This window comes from Pteropus alecto, unplaced genomic scaffold (genome assembly GCF_000325575.1).
Source record: "Pteropus alecto unplaced genomic scaffold, ASM32557v1 scaffold196, whole genome shotgun sequence".
Lineage (NCBI taxonomy): Eukaryota > Metazoa > Chordata > Mammalia > Chiroptera > Pteropodidae > Pteropus > Pteropus alecto.
In genome coordinates this window covers 1,748,636-1,764,364 of record NW_006439717.1, presented here as the reverse complement: position 1 = coordinate 1,764,364, position 15,729 = coordinate 1,748,636, and the positions used below count along the sequence as shown (strand labels likewise).

The 15,729-nt window shown below is 35.7% G+C and overlaps 1 protein-coding gene across 1 annotated transcript; it reads right to left on the bottom strand.

Moving 5' to 3' along the window:
- Positions 1 to 13,254: 13,254 nt before the first annotated feature.
- Positions 13,255 to 14,184, bottom strand: LOC102890090 (olfactory receptor 8S1). Its single transcript, XM_006916912.1, has one exon. It carries the CDS (start codon positions 14,182 to 14,184, stop codon positions 13,255 to 13,257), a length of 930 nt encoding a protein of 309 aa, XP_006916974.1.
- Positions 14,185 to 15,729: the final 1,545 nt, after the last annotated feature.

The following is a 15,729-nucleotide window of genomic DNA, read 5'->3' as shown; positions in this document are numbered from 1 at the left end:
TATATACACATATATATCATAGAATGAGTTCTGATTTAATCTTTATATATATATACATATATATGTATATATATACACATATGTATATATATATCAAATACATTTTGAAAGCCATCATTTATATAATTGAAACAAAATTTTCATGAAACAGCACTCACCTTAACTACATGCAGTATATGCTGATGTTTTCTATTCTATTACTTTATTTTAAAAGTTTTCTATTTACTACCTATTAAATTGATTGCACAATCCACTAATGGATTGCAGTTTACCATCTGAAAAGCCTTGGTTGTAGGAGAAAAAATAGCCGCCCCTTGAGAGGACCGTAAGTGAAGCATGCTTTGTCCTAAAGGAATAGCCAATTTTGTTAGATAAAGGAGGTGAAAGAAGCATCTATCAAAGAGGTTGAAGGGTTTAGGGGTGTCTTAGTTTGCTCAGGCTGCTATAATAAAATACCATAGACCGGGTGGCTTATAAGCACTGAACATTTATTTCTCACAGTTCTGGAGGCTGAGAAGTCTAAAATCAAGATGCTGACAGATGTCAGGTGAGAATCTGCTTTCTTGTGTCTTTTCACTGTGTCTTCATATGATGGAAGAGGTGAGGGAACTCTCTCTGGCCTCTTTTATAAGGTCGCTCGTCCCCTCCTGAGGGCCCCACCTCCAAATATCACCACCTTGGGGGTTAGATTTCAACATATGAATTTGGGGGGTGGGCACAAACATTCATTCTGTAGCAAAGGGATTTCGTCAATGACAGACCCTGAATTCCAGAAGTCACAGTGGAAGGAGTTAGAGGTTGTTTGGGGAGTTAGAGTCTGATTCTACCTATAATGAGGGATGATCTGGAGGCCAAGCATTCTTGTGTGAGTGTCGTAAGCAGAGATATAGGGCATGATGGAATTATTACTCTCAGGGGGAGGTAGATAATTATAGCCCCCTTCTCGGGACTGGTCTCTTAGTCAACTTGTCCATGGTGAGGTAGGGTGTAAGGGTTGGTTGGGGTTGAGCAGATGAGGCGGGTATGGTAGAATGAGGGTCTCACTAGAAGTGTGCTGAGTTCTGTGGACTTTCTTTCAATCCTATTGTGGATTGAGTTAAGGCTAGAGGGGCTATCTTTCCAAAAGTGCCAGAACTCTGAGGGTCCCGTAAATTAGGCTTAGCAATGGGTGGTGGTGCTGGTGTCAAGGCTTAAGAAGTTCTGTGGCTTACTCTTAAATCCTACTGTCCTTGATACTGAGGGAGAGGGAAGGAGTAGCTCATAAGATGGCAACAGTTTTTTCTGTGCTCTTTAAGTAGGATAATTTTAATTAAAAATACAGTGCTAAATTAAATAGTGGGCACAAAGATATGCTAGATATAGCACTTCACTAAAATTCAGAAGTTTTTTTTTTTTTAGTTCTGGCTGTGCCTCTGGGTGACCGATCAGAGCCTTAACCTCATCTATCTAATTGGTATAATGTCATTCTTCTTTTCCTGAAAAGCTGTTGTGAGGACTAAATTAAGTAAAAATATAGGCATATGGTATAAAACTTATGAAGTGCTATTAAAAGCAAGATATTGGCAATGGGCATTACTTGGTAGATATAATTTGTAGTCATTGCAAATAGTGGACTGAGTGCAGGCAGCTGTCAGTTAATGACAGCTGGTGTTGTAATCAGGGTAAATACTAGATGTTTTATAAGATTTAAAGATTTTTTGAGGGTAGGACACAACTCAAAGACAGATAGATGAAAGGCAAAACTCTCCTACTTACAGCTTCAAACTAGAGAAAGCTGTCCTGCAGGGCCACACAGAGGGTTGCACCAAGGACAATCTAAGAGTAAGCCAAACTGAAGAATGTGCTCATTTATGGAAAACAGAATGAAGTTAGCGAGGGTCCACAGACTTCCTGGGGATTGGGTGTTTTGAATAATTCTGCAGGCCTAAGAAAGAAGAGGCTGTCTCTGGGTATAGGTATCTGGGGGCCTCTGGCAGTTGGATATGTGTATATTGTAACTAAGGAGTGTTAGAGCCTGATAAGGGAAGTGGTTGGGGTGGGGAATGACGAATTGCCAGCAAAGGGGAATTGAGAATTTTAGCCATGACATCAAGACTATGTCAAGACAGCACTTGTGAAATATCATGTTGCACTGGGACAGCTTCGAAGAGGTGTAATCTCAAACTGTCATTTTTTTTAATAGTACAAACACTTATTCTAAGCAGACTTCTCATTGACATAGTAGAGTTTCTTAATTTAGCTATTCATTTATTAATGACACATTTTATTTATAAGAAAATATAATCTTTAATTCTATTATCTCTGACTCTTAATTTATATTTTAAGTAGACCAGATTGTTGAATCTTTGTAGCCTAACACTTGGCTTCATCAAATACCCAGAAAGTGGCAGAAAGAGTTAGAATCTGTTCTTCTGAGATTATAAATGCCTATAGCATATGATGGCTGGAATAATATAAGCTCAAATTGTTTTCCATATCAGTTTAGGATTATTTTCCTATTATATGGCTGTGGTAGGCAGAATTCTAAGATGTACCCCAACTTTCTGGTCCCTGGTATACATGTCCTGTATAATCCCCTTCTCTTGAATATATGTGGGACTTGTGAATATGGTGAGATTTCACTTCCATGATTTGGTACTGATCAGTGGACTCTGAGTTAATCAAAAGGGAGATTATCCTGAGTAGCACTGACCTAAGTAGGTGAGCCCATGTACGTAGGCTCTTCCTGAAGTCAGAGAGATTAAAAGCTGATATGTTGAGAGGGGGCCGTTTGGCTAGGAACCGAAGGTGGCTCCTAGGAGCTGAGAGTAGTCCCTGGCCAACAGCTAGCAAAGAAGTGGGGACTTCAGTCCTATAGCCACAAGAAATCAAATTCTGCTAACCACTTCATGATCTTGGAGGAGGACCCTGAGTCTCAGATCAGATGATAGCCATACTTCACACTTTGATTTCAGCCTGATGAGACCCTGAGCAGAGGACCAAACTGACTCATGCCTAGACTACTGACCTCTAGAAACTGTGAGATAAATTTGCATTGTTTTAAGCTACTAAATTTGTGGTAGTTCATTATTTGATAATAGAGAATGAATACATTGTGTATCCCATTTTTCATTTTTATGACTGAGTATGCATGGGCACTAAATTTATCTCATTTCCTGTAGATGGAAATTTGGGTTCTTCTTTCTTTTTTCTTTTCTTTTTTTTCTTTTTTTTTTTTCTTTTCTTTTCTTTTCTTTTTTTCTTTTCTTTTTTTTTTTTGCCTCACTGAACAATGCTCCTGTGAACATCCTTGTACATTACTTCTGGTGCACATTTTCAAGAGTTTCTCTAGGATTAGAATTGTTGAACCATAGAATATATGAATGTTCATCTTAAAAGATAATGCCAAATTATCTCGCAAATGCCAAAAGTAGTTGTACTAGTATATACTTTTAGCAGCCAGCAAATGTATAAGAATTTCTTCCCATTGATCCACATCCTTGCCAAAACCTGGTTTTGTCAGATAGCTCAATGAATGCTATTTCACCATGGTCTTTATTTGTATCTCCCTGATCATTAATGAAATTGAGCATTTATTCATATTTTATTGGCTATATATGTTGCCTCTTCTGTGAAATGCCTGTTTCTATCTTTTGTCCACTTTTCTATTGAGTTGTTTGAACTTCTATATTGATTTGTAGGAGCTCTTTATGTGTTGCAAGCAATCTTCTAGTAGTTTGCATTGTGTCTTCCAAGTGCACATAGAATGGTCTAAAGCTAGAACTATGCTGAGCCATTAACCAAATTGATTGCAATGGAAGTAAATTATAAATCAATGATTGAAAATATCTGGAAAATCCAACATAATTAAATATCAAACAACACACTTTCATATAACCCATGGGTCAAAGAAGAAACCACAAAGGAAATAGGAAAAATTTTTAGCTGAATGAAAAGGAAAAGATCAACATTTGTAGCATACAGCTAAATTAATACTTATAGGAAAATTTAATGCTTATATTAGAAAAGAAGAAATGTCTGAAACCAGTGACCTAAGTTTCCACTGAAAGAAGTAAGAAAAAGAAAATCAACTTAAACTCAAAATAAATATAAAGAGGCAATAATGAAAAGCAAAAGTCAATAAAATAGAAAACAGCAAAAATAGAAAAAATGGACTAAACCAAAAACTGTTTTTTGAAAAAAAAAAAAATCAGTAAAGTTAGTAAACCTCCACTAGACTGTTTAAGAAAAAAATGTGAAAAGACAAATTATGACTATCAAGAATAAAAGAGTGTTTCACTACAGATCCTTCATAAATTCAAAAGCTAAGAAGAGAACATGATGAACAATTTTATGCCAATGAATTTGACAATTAGATGAAGTGGACAAATTCTTTGAAAGCCATAAATTACCAAATTATAAGAATATATAGAAAACCTAAATAGCACTTTATCAACTAAAGGATTAAATTTGTAATCATGACCTGGAAGGAAACTCAAGGTCCAGATGGTTTTACTGGTGAATTTGATCAAACTTAAACAAAAGGATGCTAATCCTACAAAAAAAACAAAAACAAACAAACAAAAAAAACTTTCAGAAAAGAGAGATGAGAACACTTCTACACTCATTTAAGGAGGCTAGAATTATCCTAATACTAAAGCCAGACAAAGATATTATACTTCTAAACTTGTTATGAGACAAACATAACCTTGATATCTAAATTGACAGGAACATTACGAGAAAATAAAGTTATAGACCAATATCCCTCATGAACAAAGATACAAAAATCCTTAGCTAATTTTTTAGCAAATTTATTACAGCAACATATAAAAAGGAAAATACACTATGACCAAGTGGGCTTTATCCCAGGAATGCAAGGTTGCTTTAGCATTTTAAATTTAACAAATGAAATTTACCACATAAGCAGAATAAAATAGAAAACTTTTATAAGGTTTCAACAGATGCCAAAAAGCATTTGACAAGATGCAACACCTCTTCATAAACTAGGAATAAAAGGGAACTTCCTCAATCTGAAAAAGTTCATCTCTGAAAATCCCACAATAAACATAATAATAGTTAATATCAAAAACTGAAAGCTTTTCCCCTAAGATTGGAAATAGGACAGGATGTCTGCTCTCATTACTTTTTTTCAATGTTGTATTTGAGGCCCTAATCAGTGCAAGAAAAGGGCAAAAAAATAAAATAAAATGTACATAGTTTAGAAAGGAAAAGTAACTGAAATGCTCATAAACATTTTTTAAAAATCTACAAAGAAGTTGCTAGACTATATAATAAGTGAATTCAAGAAGGTCATATGATGCAAGGTCAATATAGAAATCAACTGTATTTTTGTATGCAAGCAACAAACATTTGGAAAATGAAAGTAAAAACAATTCCATTTATGATATTATTCAAAACATTATATACTTAAGAATATGTTTAATAAAACCATATAAGACTTGTACACTAAAAATTTGAAAACATTATATATACCATGTTCATGGATTAGAAGACAATATTGTTAAAATGTCAGTCATCTCCAAATTGTTCATTAGAGTCTTTAGAATAAAACATGGAATAGTTTTCCAACTTTGAGAATGTCTTGGTGAATCAGTAAAAAATATGAGTTTTATTAAATCTTGACAGCAGAGTACACATCTTTTTACTATTCTGTGTAACAAAATGTAAGTATACATAAATTACATGTGCTTCAAACATAAGCATGATGGTCATCTTAAGAAAAAGCACCTGTACAATTGTTTGAGTTGTGAACACTTCAGTTACTTTTCTAAAAAAATCGAGCACCACTTTTACCTGAAAGAATAACTGGCAAACTGTCATTACTCAAACGAGTATTTGGCATACTTTCTCTTAAAACTGACTTCAACGAGTATGACAGAGGAAAAAAACTGACATTTTCTGTTACCAGTGATAAAATGCTGATGAGATTGGTAATGATAATGCACATGATTTTTTGATATTATGTAATGAACTTTGTCAATAGTTAGAACATAAATGTGTTAATATTTTAACATCAGCAAACCAGTATTCTTCAAATGACCAAAGTATGGTGTTAAAAAATTACACCTGAATGAACACTCCATTCAAAGTACAATGGATTTTAACACAACAGTGTATGAAAATTTATTGATATTGTTTCAGATCTGAAAATGATACTCCTCCTTTGCCAATAATGTCTCTGAGGCAGGATAATTTTTATTTACTTCAATAAAAATGGAGTCAGCTATCTTCAAGTCAGACATAAAGAGATTTGCAGAAATGTATAACAATGATACTTTTCTCATTTTTTTTTTGTTTTGGTACATATATTTTTATAATAATGATATTTTTGCAAACCATGAGTTTATTATTGTTATTTTTAAATTAATTGATAAATACTTAAAATTTTTCTCAGTTTTAATTTATAAAACAGTAAATATCACTGTGTATAATCCTCATTAAAAAGATCTCTTTGTAGCCTTTCGGCTGGAACCTCCATCTGCCAGTAATTTGCCAAAATGAACAACACAAAGCGAAAGAGGAGAGACCTGCTATTTATTCTCTAGGCCTTTTAGAAAACATGAAGTTGTTCCTTTGGCCATATAAATGCAAATCTACAAGAAAGGTGATACTATAGACATCAAGGGAATGAGCACTGTTCAAAAAAGAATGCCCCACAAATGTTATGGCAAAACTGGAGGAGTCTACAATATTACCCAGATGCAGTTGGCATTGTTGTAAATAAACAAGTTAAGGGCAAGATTTTGGCCAAGAGAATTAATGCACGTATTTTGAGCATATTAAGCACTCCAAGAGCCAAGACAGCTTCCTAAAACATGTGAAAGAAAATGGTCAAAATAAAGAAGGTAGCCAAAAAGAAAGGTAGCTGGGTTCACCTGAAGCACCAACCTGCTCCACCCAGAGAAGCTTACTTTGTGAGAACCAATGGAAAGGACCCTGAGCTTCTGGAGCCCCTTCCCTATGAATTCATGGTGTGATGGGTGTGAAAAAATAAAAGATCTCTAATGGAGTAGGTGTCCTCGCCCCCAAAGAAATATTTAAAGAAAACCGTCCTAAAAAATATAAATAAATTTTAAAAAATCTTTTTGTGGTCTTTAATAATTTTTCAGAGTATAAAAGGGGTACTGATACCAAATGGTTTGAGAACTGCTGCTGTAGGACACTACCTCAGTCCCACAAAGTATTGTCAGTAAGCTGCCATGATAAATGAAATTTCAAAAGGCCATTCTATCATTTTATTGTGGCAGCTTCAGCATGATGGGGAATATAGTAAGACCAATAAATTCCACCAGTATGAGCTCATTGCTCATAAATTTTTGCTGTAGAATGAACTCTGATTAGAAGCAAGGCTGTGTAGAATACAATGATGGTCAATATGGCAATCTCGCACCCCATGGATGATGGTTTGGGGGCTTTCATTGCTGATAATACTGTATTTTTCCTCATTCTTGAACAATCTCTATTTAAATTACTTTTCTAGGCCTTTCCTAAGAGTATAATAAAATTTAAAAATGAGTTTTTATCACATTGCAGTTGCAATATTAAAAATTATATTGATCAGAATAAACTGGAGCATATTCATTTGTTTTTAAACTAATTTGGCAAACACTACAGGAATAAAAGAGAAGATATATGGTATTATAGGTGAAATTGTGTCTCTCAAAAAGTATGTTGAAGTCCTAATATCCAGTAACTCAGAATATATCCTTACTTGGAAATAGGGTCTTTATGGAGGTAATCAAGTTAAAATGAAATTCCTTGAACGTGGAAATTTTCTTAAGATGCCTATTAATCATCTTGCTCCTCATTCCATGTTCTCATTCTGACATATCATATATATGCGAATCTACAAGACTGAAAGTTTGCTGAATAAAATACATACCTGTAACTGGAATGAAAACCAAATCTAAAACATGAATTTTAAGTATATTTTTCTGTACTGTTATTTAATGACTATTTTACAATATTTATTTTCTTTAAATAAATATATGAGAAATATAATACCTATTCTTTGGAGGGCAATTTCTCTCTCTCTCTCTCTCTCTCTTTCTTTCTTTCTCTCTCTCTCTCTCTCTTTCTTTTTGTTTCAGCTAACCTCAAATTTTATTTCTTACCATATCACCAAAACAACAATGTGAAGAGGCATTTTTAAAATAAAAATATTACCCAGAATTGCATCTAAGCAATTGGTGTTTGGGAATGACCAGGGCCCTGGAAATGAACATATAGTAAAGTTAGGAAAAAACACAGGTTAAGATCAAAATATCTAGATTTGGACACAGTCCTAGTTGTGCTCTTCAGGAATAAGCTATTAACCTCTCTGAGCTTCAATTTTCTCATTTGTAAAAGGATAGATGTTTAATATAGAAATGTTGTGAAAATTAAAGAGAGAATAGATTTATCCTTTATTCAACAAATTTTATGGACAAGAATATTGGATCTCACAGGTTCAATAATTTGCCCAAAGTCACCAAGGAGTTAATTCTTTCTGTTAAAATTGACCCATACTATATGTACTCTTCTACTTTACTTCTCAATGGTATATATGTTAGATTTTGCAGGTGATTATGTAACAAAATTAGTAGCCACAGCTAAGCTAACCTACACAGCCTGTCTAGCTTCCCAGCCCAGATCGAGTTCTCCATCTGTTGAAGCCTTCTAATCCTCATAGGCCTCCAGGGGTCCTTGGGTTAAGGTCGCAGTTTTCTAGACCTCATCTCTGTTTAGCAAAAACTTAGAATATGAGGCAATAGTTTGTGGAGGAATAGATTGCAATCATAATCACCCAAAATTGGTTTTCCATTTTTGCAACATCGAAAAATGGTATTTGCAGTTTTGGCAAAATATAAAAGAACTTCAGCATGTAACAGGTACAAGGAGATATAGGAATTCTAATTTGAACGCATGCCTTGGGGATGCAGGATATTGGAGAAAATAAAAAGGTCAGAGGTGAAGCAAAAAAATCACTTCTGGCTGCAGTAGAGTTCATCACATTTGGTCACATCCAGGGTTGAGAAGGCTAATTCTGTGTCATCGGACCATGCTCTTTAGAGGCACATGAGTCTCAAGATAAAGAAGGGATCTTGTCTCTGAAAAAGTGCAAGGCTACAAAGCTTAGCTCATTGACTACCATTGTGCCAAGGTGCATTCAAAGACAGCTGAGCCTTCAGAAGCAGTAGGACCTTCACTAGCGCAACAAATGTACCAGTAGGAAATAAGGAGAGTGGCCTGCTAAGGAGGCCTAATCCTGGTTAGAAGGGAGAAGGAAAAGGACAACTTCAAAATGATTCACAGCTAAACGTCAGGATGCCTTTTAGGTGTGAAAGGTGAAGGAGACCTGTCCTGGCCACTCAAGGAGGCTTCCAGCAGGATCACTTCAAGAAGCTGGTCAGCCAAGCGGGCTGGGAAAAATAGGTCAATAAAATTGCTAACAAGAATCAAAGCAATGATGCAGATACAAGCTTTAAAGCTGGGGAAAAGTACTTAAAGGTGACAAGGCTGTGCTTTGATAACTTATGGACAAGACTGTCTGACCCCAAGACTCACGTACCAAATCAAGGCTTATACACTTAGCCAGCCACACACTCACTAAAGCAGCAATGCTGTCCTCTTTTTTGTGATTGCTGAATTATATATAGGTCCTTTTAAAGCACAGGTTGAAAAGTAGAGTTAGATAGAGAAAATGACATTATAGAGAAACTTTAGATGTTCTTTCCTAGGCAAGAGCTGACTTAATCTAGGCCAGTTGGACCTTTTTACCCAGGAATTTAAATCAGCAAAGGCTATGGTTGTGTAACAGGGGTGATTTGAAGAGATTATCTGTTCGTTTCCATGGCTTAGATCTCCACAGGCACTATGGTCCTGACCTTCCCATAGCCTGGGTCTTTAGCTTTCTCTGATTTTGTGAGACTGTCAAAGTCCTTCAAACAGATTCTATTATTATTATTTTTTTTACTTAGGTCGGCCACATGGTATGTCTTTCCATTTATTCAGATCTCGTTTTATCTATTCAATATAGTTTTATTCATATAAATTTGGTACTTTTTTGTTAAATTTATTATTTTATGATTTTCTTGGTAATGTGAATGGAATTTTCTCCCATTTCCAGGTCAAATTGGTTATTGATAGGATAGTGAAACTCTACTTTTGTGTATTATTTTGTATTTTGCCAACTTAATCTTTCATTAATTTTCATAGTTGCCCCTAGCCTATTGAGTTATCTAAGAATATAATCATATTATCTGCACAGAAAATAAGCAATTTGTTTTTTATAATTATTCTAAGTATTTCATCCTCATGTCTTATTATCTTAGCTATAATCTTCAAAGTAATATAATGAAACAGTGGAAAAAACAGGTATCTCTCCCCAATTTCTGGTTTTAATAGAAATTACTTCAGTATTTCACTATTTAGTTTGATGTTTACAGTTTTTTAAATTTTTGAAATATGCCATATATACAAAAAAGTACATGCAACATTTATGTACCATTTAATAAAAAATTATAAAGCAAAGATCTATGTGACCACTATAAAAGAAAAAAATTTAAAGATTAATAAATAGTACATTTTGAGCCCTGGGAATGAACACCACTCTTCTCCCTCCTCTCTTAATTATCATCCAGGCTGCTCTGACATTCTTATTGATTTCCTTCCTTTCTTTACAGTTTTACCATTGATATATGCATCCCTCAGTAATATAGTACTGTTTACCTTTATTTGAACTTTATATAAATGAAATAATGTTTTACATATCATTTTGTTCAATATTGTATCTGAGATTCATCCATACTATTTCATGTGACTATTATTTCTTAATTTTCATTGGTTGTATTGACTTCACAGTATGAATATATCAAAATTTATCTTTCTATTTTTATTGTAGATGGCCATTGAGTTATTTCCTGGATTTGGTTATTACAGACCATGCTACTGTAAACATTCTTAGACACTTATTTTGGTGCAGTGGGTAAAATTTTCTCTAGGATAAATACCTAGTAGTGGAATTCTGAGTTGAATTAACTTTACCACATAGTGGGTAACCAAAACTCTTTCCAAAATGAGAATTCTCATTATGCTACATTATTGCCAATACTTCATTATATTTGGCTTCTTAATTTTTTCTATTATGATATATATTTAATGGTAATTTTTGTTGTGGTTTTACTTTTAAAGCTGAAAACTGTAAGGATTTGGATTTCATCTTTTGTCAGGCTCCTGTTCTAGTCTTTTGCCCATTTTCCTATCAGAATAATTTTTTTTTCTTTTGACAATGCAAGACACTAGGATTTTGATATTTGTATATGTGGCAAATATTTTTTCCCACTTTGTGGCTTGTCTTTTCATTTTTATGAGTTTTTTTTTTGATAAGTCAAAGTTCTTAATTTTAATATAATTTTATTTATCAACTTTTTTGCAGTTTGTGCTTTTCACCTTGTTTTTAAAAATCCTTCTCTAGCATGAATACATTGTCTATACTGTTTTATAAAAGATTTATAGTTTTGCCTTTCACACTTAGTACTTCAGTCTAATGGGAATTGATTTTTGCATATGATGGCTGAGGATAAAATTTCATTAATTTTCTACATGGATAGCTAATCATCCCTGTATTAAGTATTATTGATTGAAAAGTTCACACTAAACAAATTGATCTGCCTTGCCATCTCAGTGCCTAATTCTGTATTTGCAGTCCACCTCTGAGTTCTCACTCCTTTTCCATTGGTGCATTTGTCTCTCTTTGTGTCAGTAATAGAAAATCTTAATTACATAGTTTTATAATAAGTCTTGATATCTGGTAGAGCAAGAGAGTCTACCTTGTTCTTAGCTTCAAGAGTAGCTTGGCATTTGTTGGACCATTTACTTCTATATGAATTTTAGAATCAACTTTTCAAATTTATAAAGTATTCTGGAATTTTGATTGAAATCACACTGAACATATACATTGATTTGGGAAAAACTGACATCTTTACAATGGTTTGTCTACCAACCCATAATAAGCATAATATATTTTTCTCTGTTTACTTAGGTCTTCTTTAATGTTTCTCAATAGGCTGCTATTATACATTTATGTTTATTAATTAAGTAGATGCAAAGGGATACTTTATTGATCTTTTAATTTTGCATCTATAATTATTCCTGTCTATCCCCCACTCCATATTCTGGTATGCAAAATATACATGGATCAAATGCACATGCTATATGTTCAAATGTAAGGCCTTAGGTAGGAGAGTTTAGGAAAAATGAAATAGGCACAATATACTGATTTCCAATCTGACGATCTATTTTTTTTCTTTCCTGCCATACTGGTCATGGTTCTCCAAAAAAAAAAAAGAACCAACAGACTATCTCTAGATAGTTAGACAGATAGATAATGATAGATAGACAGATAATTTATTATGAGGAATTGGTTCGCACAATTATCGAGGCAAAGAAATCCAATGATCTGCTGTCTGCAAGCTGGAGGCCCAGGAAAGTCATGGTGTAAGTCTCAATTTGAGTCTGAAGGCCTGAGAACCAGGAGCACCAATATCTGAGGGCAGGAGAAAATTGATGTTCCAGCTCAAGCAGAGAAAGTAAATTCACCCTACCTTCACCATTTTGTTATATTTGGGCCTGCAACAGACTGGATGGTACCCATTCCATTGGTGAGGGCAATCTTCCTACTCCATCTACTGATGTACATGCTAATCTCTTCTGTAAACAACCTCGTAGACACACCTAGAAATAATCATTTTACTAACTGCCTGGGCATCCCTCAGCCCAGTCAAGTTGACACATAAAATTAACCATCACACCAACCTATATGCAGTCGCACTGGCCATTTAATGCCAGTGGATACCATTGGGTCATGTGAATGAATGACTCCAACTGTCTGCATTCTGGAGCACTGTCTATAACATTCCTTCCATTATTGTAGGCCCCTTTCTTTATTGTGTACCTTTGTGAAAATCACAAGAAAAAGTCAGCAGTTTGACCAAAGAGCCTGTTCTGCTCCAACATTTTTCATCTGTGTCAGCCCTGTTGTCTCCTCTGATGGAGCCAAGATGTTGCTATCAGATTATTTTGCAAAGGGCTCCTGTACATCAAACTCCTTTTCCCTGGCCTCTGTTTTTGTGGAACTTTATTTACTTCGAAGTCCAAACAAATACTTGAATTTAATTGAAATGCAATTTCCCCCAAGTGCTCTGTGCCTATAAAAATCTTTCTCCTTTTTAGAGATAATTTTATATTTCCTGAACAGAAACACACAGCTTCTTCTTACCCTAAGGCACACTTTTGTTGCCTCAGCATCCTCTGCAGAGCTGCTTTCACCTCCTGGTTCTTGAGGCTGTAGATAAGGGGGTTCAGCAAGGACGTGATCACACTGTACTGAATGGAGACCACTCGCTCCAACACTGAGCCGGAGGCGGGGCTGATGTACCTGAATAGAGCCGTCCCATAGAACAAGAGCACCACGGTGAGGTGGGAGGAGCAGGTAGAGAAGGCTTTGCCTTGGCCCTCTGAATTGCGGATGCTCAGAATGGCAGAAATGATTCTGGAGTAGGAGAAGAGGATCAGGGGAAGCGTCAGCAGCCCCAGAAACGCACTGGACCCTGACAGAAGGAACTCATTGGCTGTGGGATCAGTACAGGACAGAGGGAATAGTGAAGGCAGCTCACAGCAGAAATGGGCGATGATGTTGGACCCACAGAAATGTAACTTGTGGATGAAAAGATTATTCACTAGTGAGTTCAGAAACCCCATCATCCAAGCTGCACCAACCATTGCAGTGCAGAGAGGCCTGTTCATGACCACAGTGTAAAGTAGAGGGTGGCAGACAGCAGCATAGCGGTCATAGGCCATGGCAGAGAGAAGACTGGCTTCAGCACACCCAGAGAGAAGGAAAAAGAAACTCTGGGTGATGCAGCCCGACACTGAGATGCTTTTCTTCTGAGACAGGAAGTTCTGTAGCATTTTGGGCATGGTAACTGAGGAGAAGCAGATATCCAGGAAGGATAGATGTCCGAGGAAGAAATACATGGGGATGTGTAGGTGAGAATCCCCTCTGATCACCAGGATCATCACCAGATTCCCCATCAGGGTCAGGAGGTAAACCCCCAGGAACAGCACAAGGAGCAGAGTCTGGGCATGGCGGTCTTCAGACAGCCCGAGGAGGATAAACTCAGTGAAGAAAGTGAGGTTGTTCATGGTTGTTTATAAATTCCATTCCTAGAAAGAAATCAACTGTACTACAGAATCTGAGTAATTTCTAGTGATCAGAATATCATCCCCACATCCTAAAACTTCTCAGGTAATACTTATATCAGCTTAAGAATAGAAAAGGAAAGCAATTGAGTAATTCCCATTGTGACTGCTATGGGTTGAATTGTTGAAAATATATTGAAGTCCTAACCCCCAGTACCTCATGATGTGACTTTATTTGGAAATAGGGTCATCACAGATGTAACAAGTTAAGAAGAGATCATACTGGAGTAGGGCGGGTTCTTAATCCAACATGACTGGTGTTATTATAAGAGAGACGAGATCATGTGAAGACAGACACACAGAGTGAAGACAGCTGTGTGACAACAGAGGCAGAGACTGGAGTGATGTTCTCGCAAGCCAAAAAATGCTAAGGATTGACAGCCATCACCAGGAGCTAGAAAGAGGCAAGGAAGGATTCTTCCCTACAGGTTTCAGGGGTATCGTGGCCCTGCTAACATCTTGATTTCAGACTTATAGCCTATAGAACTGTAAGACAATAAACTTCTATTGTTTTAAGTGCCCCAGTTTCTGGTACTTTGTTACATTAGCCCTAGGAAACTAATACAGTGATTTTCGGGTTTCTGCCCCTTGGTCCTTCCCAGCAGGTCTTACTAATTTTGTCAGTGAATATAGAAAACATTTTTGGAATTTAAATTGGATTATATGCTTTGACCATTAAGAGTATACTTATTAGAACAAAGAATGCTTCAAATGAAACTATTTTTGAAAACAGACATTCATTTGCAATTCTTTTTTTGTATTTAGGTTTGGATCTTAAAGCCAAAAGCTGTACAACTTACCATCTTATCGCAGACATTTTGAGATTTGGATGACGATATAGAAAAGAGATTTGAATGATGCTACCAGAGGTTGCAAGAAGCTTTCCAAACATTTCAAGATCCCTTCGAGGGTACGCTATCTCTCCAAACTCATACTAGCAAAGCTGGAAAAGTATTTGTATGAATGCGTGGGAATGCCTCAGGAAGGTCTGCTCTGTCCTCAGATCAACGAGGTCAGGCTCTCAAAGTGGGGAGATGGAGGCCCATAGAGACAAGGTGACTTGCACTCAGCTATCAGTGGGACAGCCAGGAATTAAACAATGCTTTACTCTCAGTCCAGTGCTCTTTCTACCACAGCACACCCAGCAGATGAACAACATATTTTTGAGTCATTTAAATTATGTTTAGAGGACTATATAGCTGTGTCTTAAACATAGCACTGTGCTTAAAATAGAAAAGCTGGATCTGAGAACTGAAAGCTATGTAAACTTGAGCAAGTCACTTAACCGTTTTATAGATGTGAAGGTCAATTTTCACATCTATAAAATGGAGCAGTTATATCTTCTCACATGATTGACATGGACTTACTTAAAAAATGCTTTTTAGTGGTTGAGGACCAATTTCTGGAACTAACTCTGACACTAACTTGCTTATTTGGAGAATGTGATCAAATCACTTTAATCTTACTCTACCTTAGTTTTAGCTCATG